The sequence below is a fragment of the Culex quinquefasciatus genome, chromosome 2 (assembly GCF_015732765.1).
Source record: "Culex quinquefasciatus strain JHB chromosome 2, VPISU_Cqui_1.0_pri_paternal, whole genome shotgun sequence".
Taxonomy (NCBI): domain Eukaryota; kingdom Metazoa; phylum Arthropoda; class Insecta; order Diptera; family Culicidae; genus Culex; species Culex quinquefasciatus.
The window spans coordinates 200,247,749-200,269,472 of NC_051862.1; the positions used below are offsets into that span (position 1 = coordinate 200,247,749).

Below are 21,724 nucleotides of genomic sequence, written 5' to 3' on the forward strand. Positions count from 1 at the left end.
GAATTTCCCTAGTAACAGTTTTGGCTTTATCGTAGCTGTTGCAACCGCTATAAAACCTATCAGCCAAAACCACCTAGTCAGAACAACCTTCTCCTGAATCCCGATAAACCTCTCTTAAAACCCAAAAGGACCTTAACAAGATCCTCTGTAATTATTAAGTCAAATGTAATTACAAAAGCCGACTCGGTCCTAACCAGGTCCCAGTACCGAAAAGGACCTAATAAAAATAATTTTATGAAAAAAAAACCCAAAAGGACCTCCGCAAAAGGTTGTTACGGTCTATTTATAAAGCCTTCATAAGAGTTCAAGGCATTACAACCGAATCCCAACAACCTACTCAAAGCCTTAATAAAACCTTTGTTGAAACTTAGTCAGGAGTTATGGAAAAATGGAATTTTATACGTCTTCTAACGTCTTATGCTAAACAGGATTCATCCTGGCAAAAAGTAAGTCTTCATTTGGCTAATAATATTAAAGATGGTTTGCGAAACTGTCCATGATGAAATATTAGATATGGAGTAAATTAAAATAATTCTATAGCTTATTTCTCGCAATTGGTGGCTCAATTTCAGCCACGGTTGATATTTTATCGTTGAAAAAATAATTCTTTTGAGGTTAAAGTTAAAGTTTTTGAAATATAAAACTATATAATTTATTTAATTTTGAACTTGAAATGAAAATGCTCAATATAACCAAAATTCAGCATGATTCAGTCAATCAGCTCAAGCGTTCAGCGCCTTATTTATGCATTGTAATTTGGCCACGATAAATGCTTTTTATGGTTTTAAGAAACCTTTTTGCATGACTAATGACATTTTGGACAGCTACAACACCTTTGCGATAAAACCGTATGGCATGGCATTGCCTAAGCTTTTTAAGACTCTCTTTTAAATTTCATAAAATCTTCTTAAAACCTTTTAATCAGCCCATGCTTATTGGTTGGTGTTAATGCCGAAATAAAACTAACAGGCAATTAAGATGCTACCATAAAACCTCATTGAAACTAGGTGGTGCCTTATTGGTTCAAAAAGGTTACTTGGATTTTTTTAATTTTAAACAAAAATTAAACTCCAACAAATAAAAAATAAATACAAAAATTCAATACAATTCAGGCTATGAAGACCAGTTGACTATAACATTCAAAGCTACAGTCCAGACTCGATTATCCGAAGGCCTTGGCAAAATTTCACTTCGGATAATCGAAACTTCGGATAATCGAATCACGAGAAAAAATGTTTTTCGTTGTCTTACTTTTTATTGTTGAGCTCAAGAATGACCCCTAAACTACTCTAAAGTGATTTAGAATTTTTGAATCCAACATGGCGGCCAAAATGGCGGTGATGAAATATTGAAAAAATGCATTTTTTTTATTTAATAGGCAATCAACCATTCAAATATGACTAAAAAAGGGTCGCAGAACTCCAATTTCTTGTTAAAAGTAAGAAAATAAGTAAAATACGAAATAAAATTGTGTTCGTAATTCGATTATCCGAAGTCCCATACAAACCATCGGATAATCGAAACTTCGGATAATCGAGTCTGGACTGTACTTTAATCGAAAAAGTTAAAAAAATGATTTAAGTATGAATTTAAAAAAAAAAAAAAAAAAGTTTAGTCCAGATTCCATTATTGAAGCCTCGATTATCCGAAGTTTCGATTATTCCTAGTTCGATTATCCGAAGATACAAACCTTGGCACTTCGGATAATCGAATTAAAAGCAAAAATATATATATTCGAATTATTTTCTTACTTTTAACATAAAGTTTGAATATTGTGACCCAATGTTTGTCAAATTTGGAAGGTTGCATTAATTTCAATATTTAAACACTGCCATTTTGGCAGCCATCTTACATTTAATTTTTTTTATCACTTTGGAGTAGTGTTGGGGTTGTACTTAAGCTCGACAATCGAAAATAAGACAAACAAATAAAACATTTTTGTGATTCGATTATCTGGAATTTAGATTATCCGAAGTGAATTTTTTTCTGGGCCTTCAGATAATCGAGTCTGGACTGCATTTAAAAAAAATGATCAGAACTATCACTCTACTATTTGTGAAATACATTTGAAGTAAATAAAAAATCTTAATTAAAACTCAAAAAAAAAATTATTTCTCGAAATTTTGTAATAAATCAAAGTTGATCAAATACCTATTAAATTAAGTGTTTTAGAGCGACATATTTTTAGCAGCTTGAAAACAAATTAAACTTAAAAATCATTTTAACCATACAAATTATTTCAATTCATGAAAAATGCTACAAAAATAAACATCATTTTCTTATCAAAAATAATTCTTAAAACAACATCATTTTATGTTAATCCCAATCGTTTTATTTAAGAAATCTCATCATCTGACCTAATCGTATGAAAACTTATCAATTATCTAACTTGGAATGTTGCCAGGAATGCTAAATTCAGAAGGTTAATTCTACAAGCCTTCGGATGATCGAGTCTGGACTGTAACAGTGATTCTTGACAAATTTAGATATAAAGTGTTTCACATGCACATAAAGCAGTAAAATAAATTGTTCACATTATAATGGTGCTATAAAAATATTTCTTTCAACATACTTATGAGAAACAAAAAATCAAAATGTTTGTTTGAATTATTTTTTAGCTTTAAAAATTATTCATTAAAAATTTAGTTTTGAGAGATAACATGTCGTCAGCTGTGTGCTATCTTGACCAATTCATCATCAAAATGATTGTGCACACTTGTGACACGTCATACATGTTGTTGGAAAATGTGGAAAAATTATCTTGTTTTTCACAAATTTATGTACACACATACTTTCTAAAGGGAATGCAACCTTTTGTTTATAAAAATATACTGATTAAGTCGATTAAACCATTGATTTGAGCTTATTTTAGTTTGTATGGAAATTCTGTGCACACTTGTGACACGTAGTACAATTTTACTTTCGAAACACACTTGTGACACGTGCTTTTCAGATTTTTGTTTACATTATTTACTGTATCTTTTAACTGGTGTAACCAAATTAGTTGAAACTTGGAGCGTTTGTTAAGCGATAGTATACGAACCGATTGCTTAAAAAAGTTTGGCTCTATCATTCATAGTTTTGAAATTATTAATCAACAAACTTTAAAAATCGATTTTCTCGAAAAGTACTAAATGGCCGTTGTCACAAGATAGCACACAACTGACGATGTTACAGTTTAGGTCAAAATTCACCTGAATAGATTTTAATTTTGTTGAAATTTCAACGATTTCGATTTTAAAATAAAATTTTAAGCATGTCTCGAAACTTTTTAAAATTTACTACTTACATTGTTCTTATTTTTCATAAAAACAAAGTAAGTAAAAATATCCAAATTGAAAATTAAAAAACAGCTTTTGCATTACATCTTCAGAAAGTTTTATTAAAAATAGTTTGATTAGAAATATGTATAAAAACAATTTGCTCAATTCTTCAACAATCGGCATAATTCCCCAGTTAAAAAGCAGACAAACTTCACAAAAAAACAATAACCAAGCATAACGATCGAGGGGTCGGTCGCTGCAAAAATAATCATCAAATAAAATATTATTTTTAAGTTATTATGGAATTTCATGTCATATTTAAAGGATATTTGAAGGGTATGCTCTGGAATTTTTGAGACACTTTTATTTTTCGTTAAAATTTTCAAATGCATTAACTTCGTCATTTTTCGAGCAACCCAGTTAGCGAGCTTAGTTTATTTTGTCTTTGTAATTACAAGCTTTTTTTTCATTAAATTGTTTTTATTAGGTCCTTTTCGGTACTGGGACATGGTTAGGATCGAGTAAACATTAATTTTATTTCTATAAATTGTGTTGATTGCTGTATAAGGTCAATCAATGAAAAAAATACTCACGCCATCATATTTTTGCTACATGCACCGAAACACCACAAAACAGTACTTCTCAATTCAACACTCTCCTCACGTTCCACAGCAAAAAAAAGGTAGAAACAGCTGATCAAAACAAAAACCCACCGCCCAATCACAGCTGATCGGTTCGTCGCCTTGCCTCACATTTACATTCGTTTCACCGGCGGGGCGCGACTATTTTTGAACCAGTTTTCCTTGACTGTCGGTCATAAAGCGGCCGGCACACTTCACCGGGCATGCCCGGCCAGGCCAGACCAAAGAGTTGCATTCCGTTGCTGCCTGGTGGGGCACGTAGCAATTTGCGTTCGAACGGTGGCATTTTTGAACTTGTTTTCATAGCGACACTTTCAACCAGGGGATGTAGCTCAGATGGTAGAGCGCTCGCTTAGCATGTGAGAGGTACGGGGATCGATGCCCCGCATCTCCAAATTATATTTTGAACTTACTTGTACGTGATTGGTGTCCACACTTTTTGCGCGTTTTTGTACATCATCGCCGGATGGTCCGGATAGTCGCGCACGGTACGGTTCATCAGATCCGGAACGGACAGCGGGTCGAGCGAGGCCACACCCTCGCTGGCGAGGCGCAGCTTGACCGGCTTGGTGGGATCGGTGGTGGTGTAACTGTCCGCCGGCAGGATCCGGCCGTCGGTTTTAACACTTCCGTTCATTTGTTCCGCCATTTTTGATCAAACTGAGTGGACACTGCAATTGCAACTAAAGCGCGGCTGACCGTTTCACGGTTCGTGTTGATGGGCTCGCTGAAATGAGAAATAGAAAAAAATAATGTCAGTTTATAATCATCGGTTGAACTCATTAACGGTTAAAGAGGTATACACTTAGTATTTAATTAATGCTAGAGCACGATGCGTGCGATATGGCCGGACAAATGATCCACCTGAACTGCAACTGTCATCGTTGCAAAAAAACACACACACACTTTATAAACAATGACACCACCTTGGCAATGTTTTTGTCCCGTGCGGTGGTTGTCATCTGTTGTCATTGTGGCGTGGCCACACAGACGACGTGGTGTTCTAGGAATTTCAAACAGTAGGCGTTGAGCAATTATATTATTATGTGGTCACATGTTCATTACTGATTAGACGGCTTAGAGCTGGTGTGACTAGCGCTCTAACCAGGGATTATAAACTATTGACGGCAAAAGCTTACAGGAAGGAAGGTCTATAGCTTGTGATCATAATTGTTGAGCTGCAACGATGAACATGAAAAATAGAGAGCAACTCCATCAAACAATTACAAACAATAAAGATTAGATGATTGAACTGGAATAATTGTATCAGTCTATCCACCAAAACTGAAACAAGTCGCATTTTCTTCTATCGCAAAAATTGAAGACGAATAATCGATACCACATCAACCCTAAACATAATTATTTAATAAATAATATTAATACATGGCAAATAAATCAATTTTGAAAAAAACATTGTGAATATTTGTGAAATTTTATAATCTTTTCGAAAAAAATATTTTGGAAATTTTGGAATCAAGAGTTGACAAGGGCCAAACATTCAATAGGGGAAATTTACCCATTTTAATCACTCTAAGCTGTTCGACCAATTCTCGTCACTTTTGCCATTTTCCGCTATAAAATCAACATTTTCAGATTTATCAACAATGGAGAGTTGCTTGCTCACTTTTGTTTGAGCTATTTATTACTTTGAAACAGTCAAAAACACTTTATGAAAGCTGTAATTCATAATCAAATTGCTGATAGGCCGATAATAGAAATAGGCTGAGAAAGGGCATAGTTCCCCTATCACGCCCATTTTTAAATGTTATTCTTGATTCCAAAATCTTCAAAACAAATTCAAAATGATTAGAAAATTTTACAAACGTTTCATTAATCAACATTGAAAATTGGACAATTAGTTAGCTGAGAAAATGGCATTAGAAAATGTGGGAAGGTTTGGATGGTACTTAAACATCTTAAATTTGTTTGTTTCTTTTTCTTTTATTCGCTGTATTTCAGTAGCTTTTTTTATAAAATCGGTGCACTTTATCAAAAAATCTGAAAAGTACTTTTCGATTGCAAATTTGATTATACATTTAAAACTTAAGTAAAAAAATTTGCTTGACTAAAATTTCTATTATCCCCAAAAGAATATTTTTCTTTTCAAAAATACATAACTCGGCGACAAAATGTTGGTCCATACTTCTGTATGGCTCAATAGTTGCGATTTATTGTCTAAAACATATAAAAAATCAAAAATAAAAAACCCGATTTTGGGAAATTAACCCTCAACAACCCAAACCCCACCTCTACACGGGCTTCGATCAAAAATTTACCAAAATTCAATTTTTCAACCAATTTTTCAACTTTAAAAAGCATTGAAAAAACGAACTCATTAAATTTCAGATTTCTTTTTGGCTTGGAAGTTTTACTTGTTTTATGTGACTTTGACAATGTTTTCAAAAATGTCAATTTATCCAGGGTCAACTTTGGCTGTGTTTTTCACTGACACTTGCCATATGTTTTGTAGAAATAAGTACAGTCCAGACTCGATTATTCGAAGGCCTCGGAAAAAAATCACTTCGGATAAACGAATCACGAAAAAAATATGTTTCATTGTCCTGTTTTTGATTTTTAAACTTGAATATGACCCCAAACATTTACAATTTTTAAATCCAAGATGGCTGCCAAAATGGCGGTGTTAAAATAGTGAAAAAATGTAACTGGTATGCTAAAAGGCAATCTAAAGCTCAAATTTGATTAAAATTGAGTCACAGTTCTCGAATTTAATGTTAAAAATTAGAAAATATAAAAAAATACGAAAAAAGCCTTCGGATAATCAAACTTAAGAAAATCGAAACTTCGGATAGTTGAGGCTTCGAATAATCGAGTCTGGACTACATGCAGTGATTTTTGTAATGTCCCTACGCATTTTTCTACCATTTAAATGACAATTGTATCGTTCTATGGCAGAAAATGTAAAAACAAACAAAAAAATAGAAAAGTGGCTGTAAAACGTGAAAAAGCTAAAAAGGCAAGTTAATTGAAAACTCGGCATAAATTTTTCCATGTGCCTATTTTTTCTGGCTAGTCCTCACCCACAACATTGCCGAAGATACCAAATCGATCAGAAAATTCCTTCAAAAGATACAGATTTTCGAATATTTACGTACCATTTCCGTATTGACAGCTGAGCAGTTCTCTCAGATTTCGGTCATTCGTTTTTTTTTTTGTATTTTTTAATCCGACTGATACTTTTTCGGTGCCTTCGGTATGCCCAAAGAAGCCATTTTGCATCATTAGTTTGTCCATATAATTTTCCATACAAATTTGGCAGCTGGTCATACAAAAATGATGTATGCAAATTCAAAAATCTGTATTTTTTGAAGGATTTTTTTCATCGATTTGGTGTCTTCGGCAAAGTTGTAGGTATGGATATGGACTACACTGAAAAAAATGATTCACGGTAAAAAAAAAATTGGTGATTTTTTATTTAACTTATTGTCACTAAAACTTGATTTGCAAAAAAACACTATTTTTATTTTTTTTTATTTTTTGATATGTTTTAGAGGACATCAAATGCCTACTTTTTAGAAATTTCCAGGTTGCTCAAAAATCTTTGAGCGAGTTATGAATTTTGGAATCAATACTGATTTTTTCAAAAAATCGAAAAATTGGTCGCAACAATTTTTCAACTTCATTTTTTGATGTAAAATCAAATTTGCAATCAAAAAGTACTTTAGTGAAATTTTGATAAAGTGCACCGTTTTCAAGTTAAATCCATATTTAGGTGACTTTTTTAAAAATAGTCGAAGTTTTTCATTTTTTTTAAATTAGTGCACATGTTGGCCCACCTTTTTAAAAAAATATTTTTGAAAAGCTGATAAAATTCTCTATATTTTGCAATTTTGAACTTTGTTGATACGACCCTTAGTTGCTGAGATATTGCCATGCAAAACAGGAAAATTGATATTTTCTAAGTCCCACCCAAACAACCCACCATTTTCTAATGTCGATATCTCAGCAACTAATGGTCCGAATTTCAATGTTAAAATATGAAACATTCGTGAAATTTTCCGATCTTTTCGAAAAAAATATTTTCAAACCATGAATAACATTTAAAAAAGGCGTAATATTGAAAGTTTGGCCCTTTTAAAATGTTAGTCCTAGTTTAAAAAATTTGAAAATACAGAAATTAAAATTTAAGAAAAAAGACCGATTTCGTAGAGAATTGCTCAGCTGCCAAAATTAAAGGTAAACTAAAGATGATAAATGCAAATAAAAATATTTTATTTTAAAAATCGGCAATTTTTCCTTGTGCATATTGTTTTCTGATTCAATACAACTTTGCCGAAGACACCAAATCGATCAGAAATTCCTACAAAAGTTACAGATTGCCAAAAAATTTACGTACCATTTCTTTATGGACAGCTGCCAAAATTGTATTGAGCTTTGTATGGATGAACCAACGACTCAAGCTGGCTTCTTCGGTCCATGGGAAGGACCTCACAAAATCTGAACCAAATCAAAAATATAAATAAAATCCATTTCCGGTTTTAGTGGAGAATTTTCCAGATGCTCTTTTCAGCTACATATAATAAAAGGCTGTCAAAATAATTTGGCAGTGCTGCCAGTTTTTATTTTTACTAAATCAAGCTTTTGAAAAACATCGAAAAAAAGTCTAACAAATACCCGTTTAGTAAAATCAAATTTCAAATGGTAAGTCCTTTATTATACATACATATTTTTTAGTATCAAGGGATTCAAAAGTCATGGCCAAGCTTGACCATCTCTAAAAGTATGTTTTCTGATCCAAAATGTTCTTTAAAAAAATAAACAGGAAAAATGTGAACTAACTGACTTCTAATATTCAAAATAATATATCTCAGAAGAATACTGATGATTATGCCCAGACAAAAAAAAAAACAAAGAAAACCAAAATACCAAATAAAAATATATCTCAAAAATATTGACTCGATTTTCCGAGTCGAAAAATACAGTATGAGCTAAATTGTCTTACCTTTCCAGTGTATTTATTTTCATGAATTCAAATCAACCCGATTGAAAAGTCCATAAGCACTAATTTGGGACGTTTTCAAGTGTAAATATTTTTCATTAATTTCAATTGAATTTTTAATTCATAACACAGTTGAGCTAGACTCATACCAGGTTGAATATTCAGAATCCTATAATATTTTTTTAAAAATTAATCCCACCCGCTTGAGGCAGCCATTCCCCACAAAAGGCCGCCAAACTGCGTCAATAAACGGGCAATACCAAAAATGACACCGTAACCGTTTCACGCGCGTGATAACGATTCCTCTCTAAGCGGGTGTGTGAACTCCGATATTGCCATAATTGATTGCCCGATCCCAGACTCGGGCTCCCAGGAACCATTTGGAAGGGGTCCTGCTTCCTCTCCACAACCTTCCCGGGGAGACCAATAACGAAGGTCCGTTAGCAGGGCAGGTCCGTTGCTGTGTGTGTCGATAAGATTTACGATAAGATTTGCCATTCTATTAACGAGCTCGGGTGGAAGGTGGTTAAGGCTATTTAGACTGATCGATTTGCCGTAAGTGTGTGCGTTTATTCAAAATAATTAGTTTCCTGCGATTGATACTTGAGGTTTAGGAGTTAAGCACATCTTGAGGTTTCACGATTGAACACCTAATCAAAGTCGGGCAGATTTCCTAGTTCACTTTCAGAGATCCCACAAAATTAACACTATCTGCACGGCAGAGTGGCTGGGTTCTGCAATCCACCCTGGTGGTGTGCAATTATCCTTATCGCTCGGCCATTAATTAATAAAACCCAATCGAATTTCCATTTGCCTGATCGGGCATCATCGGTTGGTTTTGGGTTTCCGTGTTCATCCATTCGGATATAGATCTCGAAGGTCGAACCGCATGTCTAATTGTTGGACTTGAAATAAATTTTAAAAACCAATATAGAAGTGAATAATACCAAAAAATCAGTATGATCAAATACGAAATTTGGCAAATTACCCCATCGAATGTAGTGGTGCACCAGCGCAGCGTGCGATTAAATTCAATTATTGCACTTGCTTTTCGCGAAAGAGCCCAACTCAGATTGTCAATTATCAACTGTGGAAACAAGCTGATAGCCACAGGTTTGTGTCGAGTCTGTGTGTTTGAGTTTGGCTTTATTGGGCTATTTTTAGGGCAATCGAACAAAAACAGCGCCGAAATCCTGCCACCAATTTTGCGACAAATTAAAATTGCAGGGTAATTTTGCTACAAAGTATTCAAAAATGTGCAATTTCAAACTAAAATTTCGTCACAAATCAAACTGCCACATCACACGATAGTTAATCCAATTAAAGATTGATTTGTGTCATGTTTGCACGCGAGTGTGCGTGCGTAGCGTCTCACGCACGCACGCACGCTCACAAATTGAATCGTGACTGTTCAAAATTTAATCATGCTGAAACATTTATTGTGACAGATTCGCAACCGTTTCGCGCACAACAGCGCAGGCCAAAAATAGTCCCTCGCCCCACTCCACGGAGTTGATAAAATCGCGAAAAATATGTTTCCCGGACAAATAATCGGATTTTGTGACGGACGTCTTTCGGCTGCTGACGCCACTGCCCCTGCTATTGCTGGTTGGAATTATGTCGATTGATTTTAAACAGTGTGGCGATTGCAGGAGTCCGGACGAAATCGAATCGATTTCGATAACGGGCTTACCGCGGGTACTCGCTCAATGAGCTGTTTTGGGGTGGAGCTCGCGTGTGTTATCGATTTTTATGGCGCGCTGATTTGATTGTTGGACGCGGAAATTCCACACGCGTGTTAATATGTGCGCTTAATTTCGGGTTTTAAACCTGTAGGGAATGAATCAGCGATTAAGGGTTATTGCGATTTGAACGAAATTGCTATTTTTTTATATCTTCGGAGCCAGTCTCTACGAATTCGGTTTGTTTTAATTATTTTTTTTGTATTTTTTAATCCAGCTGAAATTTTTTTGGTGCCTTTGGTATGCGTATAGAAACCATTTTGCATCATTAGTTTGTCCATATAATTTTCCATACAAATTTGGCAGCTGTCCATACAAAAACAATAGGTAAAAGAAAATTCAAAAATCTCTATCTTTTGAAGGAATTTTGACCGATTTGGTGTCTCAGCAATGCTGTAGGTATGAATAAAGACTACACTGAAAAAAAATGATACACTGATTTGCAAAAAAAAACTATTTTTTAATTTTAATATTTTCTGATATGTTTTAGGAGACATCAAATGCCAACTTTTCAGAAATTTGCCAACTTTTCAGAAATTTCCAGAATGTGCAAAAAATATTTGAACGAGATATGAATTTTGGAATCAAACGATTTTTTTTTCATAAAATCGAAATATCGGTCGCAAAATTGTTCAACATCATTTTTCGATGTAAAATCGACTTTTTCCCGGGACAAAATTCCCGGGATTTTTCCAAAACCGGGAATTCCCGAATCCCGGGATTTTTTGTATTTTGTCCAGGGAAATTGGAAAAAAATATCAAATTTTGGTCTCGAAATTCAGGTTTTGGTGTGGAAATAGATGAACAACGATAAAAAAATTAAGCACATATCCAGGGTTTCTTTTAAGGTCCTATAAGGGTAATTCTCCACCAACTCACACAGCACACGTTTTTTGATATTTTGCGACGAAGGGGCGGTACGACCCTTTCCATTTTTTAACATGCGAAAAAAGAGGTGTTTTTCAATAATTTGCAGCCTGAAACGGTGATGTGATAGAAATTTGGTGTCAAAGGGACTTTCATGTAAAATTAGACGCTCGATTTGATGGCGTACTCAGAATTCCGAAAAAGCGTATTTTTCATCGAAAAAAAACTCAAAAGGTTTTAAAAATTCTCCCATTTTCCGTTACTCGACTGTAAAAAATTTGGAACATGTCATTTTATGGGAAATTTAATGTGTAAAATCGACCCAGAAGGGTCATTTTTCATTTAGAACAAAATTTTTCATTTTAAAATTTTGTGTTTTTTTTCTAACTTTGCAGGGTTATATTTTAGAGTGTAACAATGTTCTACAAAATCGTAGAGCAAACAATTACAAAAATTTCATATATAGACATAAGGGGTTTGCTTATAAACATCACGAATTATCGCGATTTTGCGAAAAAAGTTTTGAAAAAGTTACTTTTTGCGTTTCTCTTTGTTTCGTCGTCCGTATCTGTCGTGGGTGACCATGAACGGCCATGATCAACGACGACCAACATTTTCAAAACTTTTTTTTCGTAAAATCGCAATAACTCGTGATGTTTATAAGCAAACCCCTTATGTCTATATATGAAAATTTTTGTAATTGTTTGCTCTTCGATTTTGTAGAACATTGTTACACTCTAAAAAATAACCCTGCAAAGTTAGAAAAACACGAAATTTTAAAATGAAAAAAATTGTTCTAAATGAAAAATTACCTTTCTGGGTAAATGTAGATTCGAAAAGTACATTAAATTTCCCATAAAATGACATGTTCCAAATTTTTTTAACAGTCAAGTAACCGAAAATGGGAGAATTTTTAAAAGTTTTTTAGTGTTTTTTTCGATGAAAAATATGTTTTTTTTTTCGGAATTCTGAGTACGCCATCAAATCGGGCGTCTAATTTTACATAAAAGTCCGTTTGACACCACATTTCTATCTCATCACCGTTTCAGGCTGCAAATTATTGAAAAACACTCCTTTTTTCGCATGTTCAAAAATGGAAGGGGTCGTACCGCCCCTCCGTCACGAGATAACGGACCTCGGATTCGTGATCAGGGACAAAAGTTAGGACAAAGTTTCACGCAAATCGAAGAGGGGTCGGGGCAAAAGCTGTGTGAGTTGGCGGAGAATTACCCATATATATGATTTAAATCTTAAAAAAAATATTTTAAATCATTTTTCATGAAACATCTTTGGCAAATCAAGACGGATTAATCGAATGAAGACAGCTGTTTAAGTCATTTTTTGCATAATCTTTTGATTTTTTTGCTTGATTTAATCCAATTTAATTGTCTCAAATCTCCTGTACCTATGTAGACTGCAGTTCCGATTTTCCCAGTAAGCGTTTTTAAATAAAACATGAATTTTAAAACTTATCTAAAATTTAACATTGGCTTGTATATTTTTATTTGCTGTCTTTTTATTTGATATTATAGACATTTACAAAGATTTTTTTAAACACCCGGAAATTCCCGCAATTTCAAATATCATTTTCTCGTTTTCCGGGAAATTCAAAACCCTGGAAAAGTGGACGCCCTACTAAACCAAATAAAAAAAAGTGTTTTATTTGCAAATCAAGTTCTAGTGACAAAAAGTGAAATAAAAAATCACAAAATTTTGTTTACCATGTATCAATTTTTTTTCAGTGTAGTCCTTATCCATACCTACAACTTTGCTGAAGACACCAAATCGATCAACAAATTTCTTCAACAGATACAGATACAGAATTGCTCAGCTATTTCTTATATCTTTTATTTCTGGGTAGAGGAAAGCTAGTTTGGATAGATGATTCATTCTGCCATGAGGTTACAGTTACGATTTGAAGTTTTTTTTATTATCTTGACTTGGTAGAATATTCAGAATGCTATCTGGTATTGCAACAGAATATGTCAAATGAATCGAATCACATGCTTTCAAATATATTTTCAAAATACTCTTATTTAATTTAGTGTACGAAAACTTTTTCAAGCAATTTCACAGATGGCATTCGTAATTCCACAATTTATTCCAGCCGAAAGCATGTTTACCAAGCAAGCTCTCTACCAAAAGCCTCTTCCTTGCAGCAAGTGGCAGCAAGTCACATCAAACGGATTATGTAGTATCAAATCGAGCAATGAAATGGGGTAATCTCCGAGAAATGTTTGAAGCAGTAGAGAAGACGCGCAGCGGAGGATGGTTCTCACATGTGTAAACTACGAAATCCAGGAAATCCCGTGTCTCATGTTAACTCTCTCTTCCAGTTCATTTCGAGAGGTGGGTGACTCTGCCATTGACTATGTCTGTGGGTGTACGACCGACACCCCCCACCTCTCCACTCCGCACATCAATGACTTCGTAAACAAGCATCGGAGAAAGCCGTCGCTGCACTTGTGCAGTGTGTGCGAGCATACTTATGCTCTTTATCCTGCTCGTATTACTTATCGTCGCTGCAGTCTTCGTCTGACTAGGACGACGAAGTCGTCTGCAGCCCAGAAACTCCAACCAAATCCAACCACCCTCTTCAGGGCTTGGAAATGTTTTCCTTCAAAGCTGCTGCCGCACTCTCGTGAGAGCTTCTCATAATAGTCTGATCAGATCAGGAACCCCTTTTTTGCATGCTTCGTTTGCCTCTCTGTGCAGTCAGGATGGCAGGCAGGCACGACTTCAAGAGCTCGATGCGATGTGGCTTAGCTTCGGGTTTTGAAGCGGCTTCTTGTTTGGTTGTTATTGAGGCACAGAGCTTTTGAACACCCGTGCCATCCTGTGTGTGAAGAGTTCAGCGCGGTAAAGGATGCACTCAAGGAGAATGAGACATCCTTGCAAATGTCTACCGATTTTGGGTAGAGGAAGCTCTTTTCAAAACCAAAAGGTTTTCTGCTTTAGCTTGCCAACTCAAACAACTTTCAAATTTTGTTTTAAGTTTATTTTGTTCCAAACTACCCCACCTCACCCTATCCATTGTTGACCCGGAATCACTTAACGCAGATGAGAGCTGCTCCAGCAGCATCATAATCGTTACAAACACACACACGCAGGGTGAAGCACTCCAGGCTAAACCTGCACAGTTTATGGCCCCCACTCCGTCTAGAAGTTGGGGATCACCACCGGACCATGACTTGGCTCGCCCGGATGCACATCAACCGACAGGCAACACTTGCAACAAACAAGAATGTCCTTTCGGGGGGGAAGTCCTGGAAAAACACAGTCCTGATGAGAAACTTTCTGATAAATAAGGCACACTGATGCTGCACAAAGTTTCGACCTCCTTCTGGGTTGAACGTTAAATCGGATGCAACTCCGGAGCAGTGTGGGTTTCGTTCAATTGCTTGTTGGACAAGTTTTTGAACTCACCTTATCTGCATCACCGTTTTTCGAACACGACCGAACTGGGAAGAAGTCGGCCATAAATCTTCTTATCAATGTTTTACAATGTTATTTGCCACGACTACCTACTACCCCCTCCGGTTATCTACCCGACGTGCTCATGTTTGCCACCTTTTAATATTTTGCCAGAGATCGATTATTTCCAGTTTTCAAACGCACTCGCATGATTTCTACTTGCGACCTCCAAGGACTAACCGCTTACGGGACAGCAGCGATTGAGTGTAATAACACCTAGTTCGCTGCAAAATTCTATGAGTCTCGTGAACCGTGTCAAGTTAGCCATCACCTGCTCAGCAAAAACTTGATTTTTAGAACGCTCAACTTATGGACAGTTCAATTTAGTCGTAGCGACGCTTGCAGCGAAGTTGTGGACAGCTCGCTCCGACTAAAGGTCAAGTTCGATTTAGCCACTTTTGAGCAGCTACTGATAGTTATATAATTACTCCGCAAGTGGCTGATAAGCCGTGCAATCCGTAATTAATAACGTTGAGAGGGCGCCGTATGGATGCGAACATTTACAAAAATACACTCGCTGATAGGACTTGGCGGTTATTGGTAAACATCTGAAATCTTGAGGTGATTGCGTTAGTCAAAAGCTGTGATTTTAAATTCGTCAATATAAGTATCATTTTTTTTTATTAGCATTCGATTTACGTCAAACGTTAATTTTTAATTTGTTGGTTTATTAGATACTACAACTTGTTAATACATTTTCAAATAGGCGAGTTATAAATTTCGTGAATTTTTTCTTGATTTCCTCTTGGAAGGAGCAGAAAGGAGTAAATAAATTTGAAAAGCTTGATTATTTGCGCCTTTTTGCTCCTCTACTCATTCTACTCCTTTTACTCCTTTGCTCTTTTCACTCCTTTTTACTACCACTTCTTCGTTTTCCTAGAGGAGTAGAAATAGTAAAAGAGTAACGAGTAATAGAAAGGAGTAAAGAGGAGTAGTAAAAAGAGTACTCATTTTTTCACCTTGTTCCCTCTACTCCTTTTACTCCTTACTCCTTTAATCTTTTCTGCTATTTTACTTGTCTACTCATCTAGGAAAAGAAAGGAGTAGAGAGAGTAGAAATGAGTAAAAAAGAGTAGACGAGAAGAAAAGATTTACAGATTAAAAGATTAGGAGTAATAAGAAGTAATCAAGTGAAGGAGTAAAAAGGAGTAGTAAAAGAAGTACTCCTTTCTAACGAGGAGTAGAAAGGAGTAAAGAGGAGTAGTTAATGAAGTGCTCCTTTTTCAATTGATTACTACATTCTACTCCTAATCTTTTAATCTTTTCTACTCCTTTACTCTACTTTACTACTTTCTACTCTTAGAAAGAAAAAAAGGAGTACTCCTTTTTACTCCTTTTTACTCCTCGTTAGAAAGGAGTACTCCTTTTACTACTCATCTTTTCTCCTTTCTTCTACTCGTTACTACTCCTCTTTACCCCTTTAGTAATTGTTTTTATCTTAACTCTCTTAATTACTTTCTACTCCTTGATTATTTCTAATATAACTTTTCTAGCTTCACTTCTTTACTCTCCTTTTACTCCTCTTAACTCCTTTCTCCTCCTCAATACTCCTTTCTAATCTTCTTTACTCCTTTTCTAACTGTTTTTTTTTAATTTTTAACTGTTTATGAGTCTACTTTCTACTCCTTCACTTCGTCGCCATCGTGCTAACTTGTCGTACGTGCATTTTGGGCCAAATTGAGTTAAGAACGCCATTTTGTGCATCTCACAATGCCTCACCTTTTGACCTTCACAGATCCCCAAAATTCGATTTCAATCCTGAGATATTCAACAAAAACCGAAAAAAACTCCGTGCATTTTTGTCACTTTACATATGAAAGTAGTTTCAATCTTGTCGTGCTATCTTGTCACTCCCTGAAAATTGATGTAAGTGCGACAAAAGGCCAAAGGGATTTCAGGCCAGGAAAGTCAGGATGCGTTTGTCGCACGTACAAGCTAGACTACCGTAAACATTTGTACTTATAACTTGGGACTCCAGCAACCAACTTCAACCAAACTTTGGGACATTGCACAGAATGTTGAGCCAAACAAAACGTGTTTGTTATTGTTTACATTGCGTACTCTCGTTTTGGAATATTCAAGGTCAAACATTAAAACGCGTTTTTCTCGTAACGTCAAAATGGCGGGTGCGACAAGATAGCACGACGACGTCGACTTGATTACTTCTATATTTGATAACTTCATACTACTCATTAACTCCTTTAAATACTCCCTCTTAACTCTTTTCTATTCCTCGTAACTCCTTTTACTCCGCGTTACTCCTTTACTAATTGTTTTTTTTTTTTTCTTAACTTCTTTTACTAAAATATTTGTTTCTTTCTTTTCTATGTTTTACTGTTTTACTGTACTGTCCTTTACGAAAAAAAACTAAAGGAAAAAATATGTAGTAAAGGAGTTTCAAACGTGTATTACTGAAAAAATGCTCATTTTTACTCCTTATCCACTTTTTCTCCTTTCCTCTCTTTTTTCTTCCTTTCTTCAGCTTTACTCTTTTACTTCATTACTTCTTTCAACTCCTTTACTGCTCTAAAAAAAGGAGAAAATGTAGAAGAGTAAAGTAAAGGAGTAACTTGATTACTCCTTTTTTTCTTTTTTTAGAGGAGTAAAAACGAGTAAAGGAGTAGAGAGAAGTTACCAATCAAAGGAGTAAAAAAGAGCAAAGAGGAGTAGGAATGAGTAAAGGGGTTAAAATGAGTTGGTTAGGAAAGGAGCAAAGAATGAAAATGTTTCAAAATACAATGCAGGAATTCTAGCAAAAGAAAAATTAGGCAAAATAGCAAAGAAGCAAAAACAATATAAACAGTAAAAAAGGAGCATAAAAAAGAAACATAAACAAGCTAAGAAGTAAAAAGTGAAGAAGTAAAAAAGTCGAAATTAAAGGAACACAAATGAGTAGAGGATTATAAAATAATTGAGAAGTAGAAGAAGTAGAGAACTAGAAAAGAGTAGAGGAGTAAAAAAGAGTAGGGGAGTAGAAAGGAGTAAGAAAAGATTAGAGAAGTAGAAAAGCTTAATTATTTGCTAATTTCTGCTCCTCTATTCCTTTCTAGTACTCACACTGTCTCAAGCTATGACACGATGGGTGACACGATATCTCAACACTGCTTTGACCAAATCTGGATGGTGGATTTTCAAAAAGTTTATTTTAAAAAAAGAGAAAAAAATATTTTTTTCATATAAAAATCGTCAGTTTTTGATTTTTCAGCCATTTTGGTCCATCCCATCTCGAAATATCGTGGCACCCGTGAATCAACTTGGTGTTTAGAGAAAAACGTTCACGAAGTTTGACAGGTCACATTGCGCATGGCAAAAATGTGAACTTTAATCGTATCTTACTCAATTCACGAAGTCACGAAACATCTTCATAAAACTATCAGGAGTGATTGAAAATCATCATTTTAGTGAATAAGTGAATTTTCTGAAATTTGAAATTTTGTGATTTTTTACATGTATGTAACCCCTTAAGTGATATTTCTGTACTTTTTTGCTGCCGGATCTCGCTTATCTGAATGAAAACCATTTCGGGATCAATTTTCACGTTGGATATATAATCGAAAAATCTTTCAAACGAGTCTTTAATCTAAAATTTGCCAACTCTCAATTTATAATTACTTAATTGATATGTATGTGTTTTTTGTAGGTTCTTTAAGTTTTAGACGTTCCGTTCCAAAACCAAAAATTTGAAGTCAGATGTCAAATATTTACAGAACTTTTATGTGACCAATTTTGGTTAAGGAGTTGGGATTTTACCAACAACTCAGGTGGATTAAGCTAGTTTTTGATGACTTGTCACTTGTTCCGTCTTGCAATCGAATTATTATTACGATAAAATCTCCTTCTCACTCAAATGCTGATTTCGAACGGGAAACCTAACCTTTGATGTTGAGCATTGTGAGCTCAAAAATATAAAAAAATATTCCTTCATGTTCTGAAATCAACATAAATCAATTTGTGTTTCGTTTTTTTTCTAAACGATTCAAAAATTTAATCTCTGAACAAATGTCGGAATTTCGACTGACGACCATATATTTGTTATTATCAAACCAGGCATATTTTGATCTCACTCTTAAATCTCCGACCAATATTTGAAGAAAACTATATTATAAAATATATATTTTTAAGCAGTCTGTACCTCAAAAAAACACAGCTTAATTGCTATCAACTATCTTTTTCACTTCACAAAACTGACTATGAATAACTGTTGATAGTAGCTTTGCTATCAAATATCTAGTACTAAACTTCACGACGCGATATGTTTACCGAACGCACTCAACTAAGTCACTGTTGTAGACTATCGACTAGGCAGTGACATAAGTAGCATTCACGGGACTCTGTAACGAGAAATACCTCACCACAGTACTGCTGACTTTAAGCGATTACGAAAATCACCACCTGAACAAACTCTCCCCACGTTGAATCACTCGAAGGAGTTTCTACCACGTTACGATCAGCGCAGGATCGACGCGGGAAGAACCCGTACTCGGATCGGAACCCCCAAACTCACACGTCGATCGTACACACCTCCAACGCCAGCTAGTTCTTCCCCCGGTGTGATCACACAGCCTAGCTCCAGTCCAGTCCTCCAGCGAGTTTCCCTTTCACCGAAAACCTTCGCGAATGTCGTCGCGCAACGTTGTTGACTCTCGATGCACCTCCACTCAACTGACGGATCCGACGATCCCGGAGCACGTCCCGAACTCACCAGTACACACACGTACACGCGCGCTCTAATCACTGCCTGCCGGTTGTGTTTCTGGCGATGATTGTACGACGCCCGCGAGAGAGAAGGTATATAATCAGGACTTGTTGAAGAATAGCAATAACAACAGCAAAATAAGTAAAACACCCGTAAAACAGTCAACAGTCATCAAAACGGGGGACAGACCCACGACCTAGCGAGTATTACTCAATTTATTCGAGATATCAGAGCCCGGTTTGGGTTTGGGCTCATTACGGAGTGAGACACTCATACACGTAAGGTGGCCAATATCAACGCGCTCTGATAGCTCCAATCACCCGTGAACCCCGCGATTAGGGATGACTTGTAGATTCCGAGTGTCTGAACGTTGAGTCCAAGTCTACAAAGTGTTTTGAACGTTGACGTTCTGAAATAATCAACGAAAAAGGGCAAAACTAGTGACTTCTCCTGGTGAAGTAAATAGTTTAGTGCAATAGCGATAACGCTTGATAACGAGTACTATCAGCCTTAGAAACGTTCTTTCGAGAGGTTTGTCAACTGGTGTACGACCAGCTTGTACCGATTTCGACACGCTATCAACGGCAATTAAAGTCTGATACAGTTTCTACTTTAAAATAACTTCGTAGCCGGCCTTTGGATATTAGATTGTTTGTATCAAAGAATTTTGCTTTGATTTTTCAGAATTGATAAGATCAAGCTCACAAGATCCTCGCTCAACCAGCTTCAAATTACCCTTCGAAACGAACATCTCACGCGCGCTCTCGTACTGATCCCCTCGATCAAGATAAGCAGATTGAGTAAAACTATACACAACACACTAAATCGTCGCCCGCTGTACCTCGAGACGAGAAGCCTGAACTTTGCACCCCAGACAGGCGATCGCGCTTGTTTTAGTTTTTATTTAAGGTGAAGATCATTCCAAGAACACTCGTTTTTTTTTCTGCTTGTTTTTAAACTCAAACATTGGACTTTGGTTTGGCTTGGGGTCATAAGCGATTATGTTGTTGAGTAAAGTGCGACCGATGGCAATGGTCGAGCAGTGGATTTAGACAATTTAAAATTTATACAGTGCGAGCGCTGAACTGCTCTGAAACGGTCCACTTGTCTGTGGTGATAAGGTGCGTTGTCGTCGCCGAAACGGGTGTTAAGTTATCGATAGTAAATATTTTAACTTGTTTGTTCCGCTTGTGAATGGACAAATATTTGGTCAATTGAGGTGTTGATTGTTGTGCATAATACGATTGAATGTTTGGGAGGCTAACAATATGTTTATGATATATGTGATTTTATTACACAAAAAAAAATGTAACATTTTGTTCGTGTAGAGTAAAATTTTGCCAAATTTTGTGTCGCGTCGTTCTCAGCTCCCCTGAATCCGATTTTGATTCTTCTGGATGCAGATGAAAGCTAGTGTGCTGAACCTGGGCGAGTTGCCGCTCAAATTTCGAAATATCCATCTGTTTTCGGATGTGATAAAATTTTCCAACGAATTACACAGTTTCCAAATGAAAATATGGTCAATTTTTTTTTCATTTTCATATCTTTTATTTGTCTCAAAAATTGCATTTTTTGAGCTCTACAACCTCCCAAATTTTCATCAAGATTCATAATATGGTTCTGGGGTTAGAGCCTTTTGATTAACCTACCATAAGAAAAAAAAATTCCTAGAAAAAGGTAAAAGCCCACCTAGTGACCTTCGTCAACATTTTTCGTTTCTAATTTTATCCGAAATTTCTTTCTACACTCATAGTACAGACCATGAGTGAGCATCTGAAACAAATATGACATCTATCGGCAATGCCGATCAATTTTTAGAACGATTTACTTTTTGCCTTTCTGACTAAAGAAAGGTATAGGTTTTACTTTATGGCTGGACATCATTTTCATGTTCGTAAATATGACGATTCAGCATGAATTTAATTCGGAAAAATCGCCAAAAAATCACACTACATCGATTTTCGACGCTTCGTCGCCAAGTCGACAAGTTGTAAAGTTGAGCTTCGAATGCTGGCGCATATATGTTTTGGCTCGACTTATACTCGTTTGTAGTAGCTTGTCTACCGATGTTTCCTTTAATATGT

At 35.7% G+C, this 21,724-nt stretch overlaps 1 protein-coding gene and 1 non-coding gene across 4 annotated transcripts in view; one reads left to right on the forward strand and one right to left on the reverse strand.

Moving 5' to 3' along the window:
* LOC6043470 (very long-chain-fatty-acid--CoA ligase bubblegum) overlaps positions 1-21,724 on the reverse strand; it is a 58,014-nt gene that overhangs the window by 18,148 nt on the left and 18,142 nt on the right. Inside the window, exons 1-2 of one of the 3 annotated variants that reach the window (XM_038253149.1) lie at positions 19,449-19,636; positions 4,318-4,631 (exon numbers count right to left, since the gene is read on the reverse strand). In XM_038253149.1, the coding sequence (XP_038109077.1) occupies positions 4,318-4,553 (236 nt within the window). In that variant the 5' untranslated portion in view covers positions 4,554-4,631; positions 19,449-19,636. Of the gene's footprint in view, positions 1-4,317; positions 4,632-19,448; positions 19,637-21,724 lie in introns of those variants that run through there. The other 2 variants (XM_038253147.1, XM_038253148.1) reach the window with 2 other exon arrangements.
* Trnaa-agc lies at positions 4,226-4,298 on the forward strand. Its single transcript has one exon. It is a non-coding gene; the product is annotated as a tRNA-Ala (tRNA).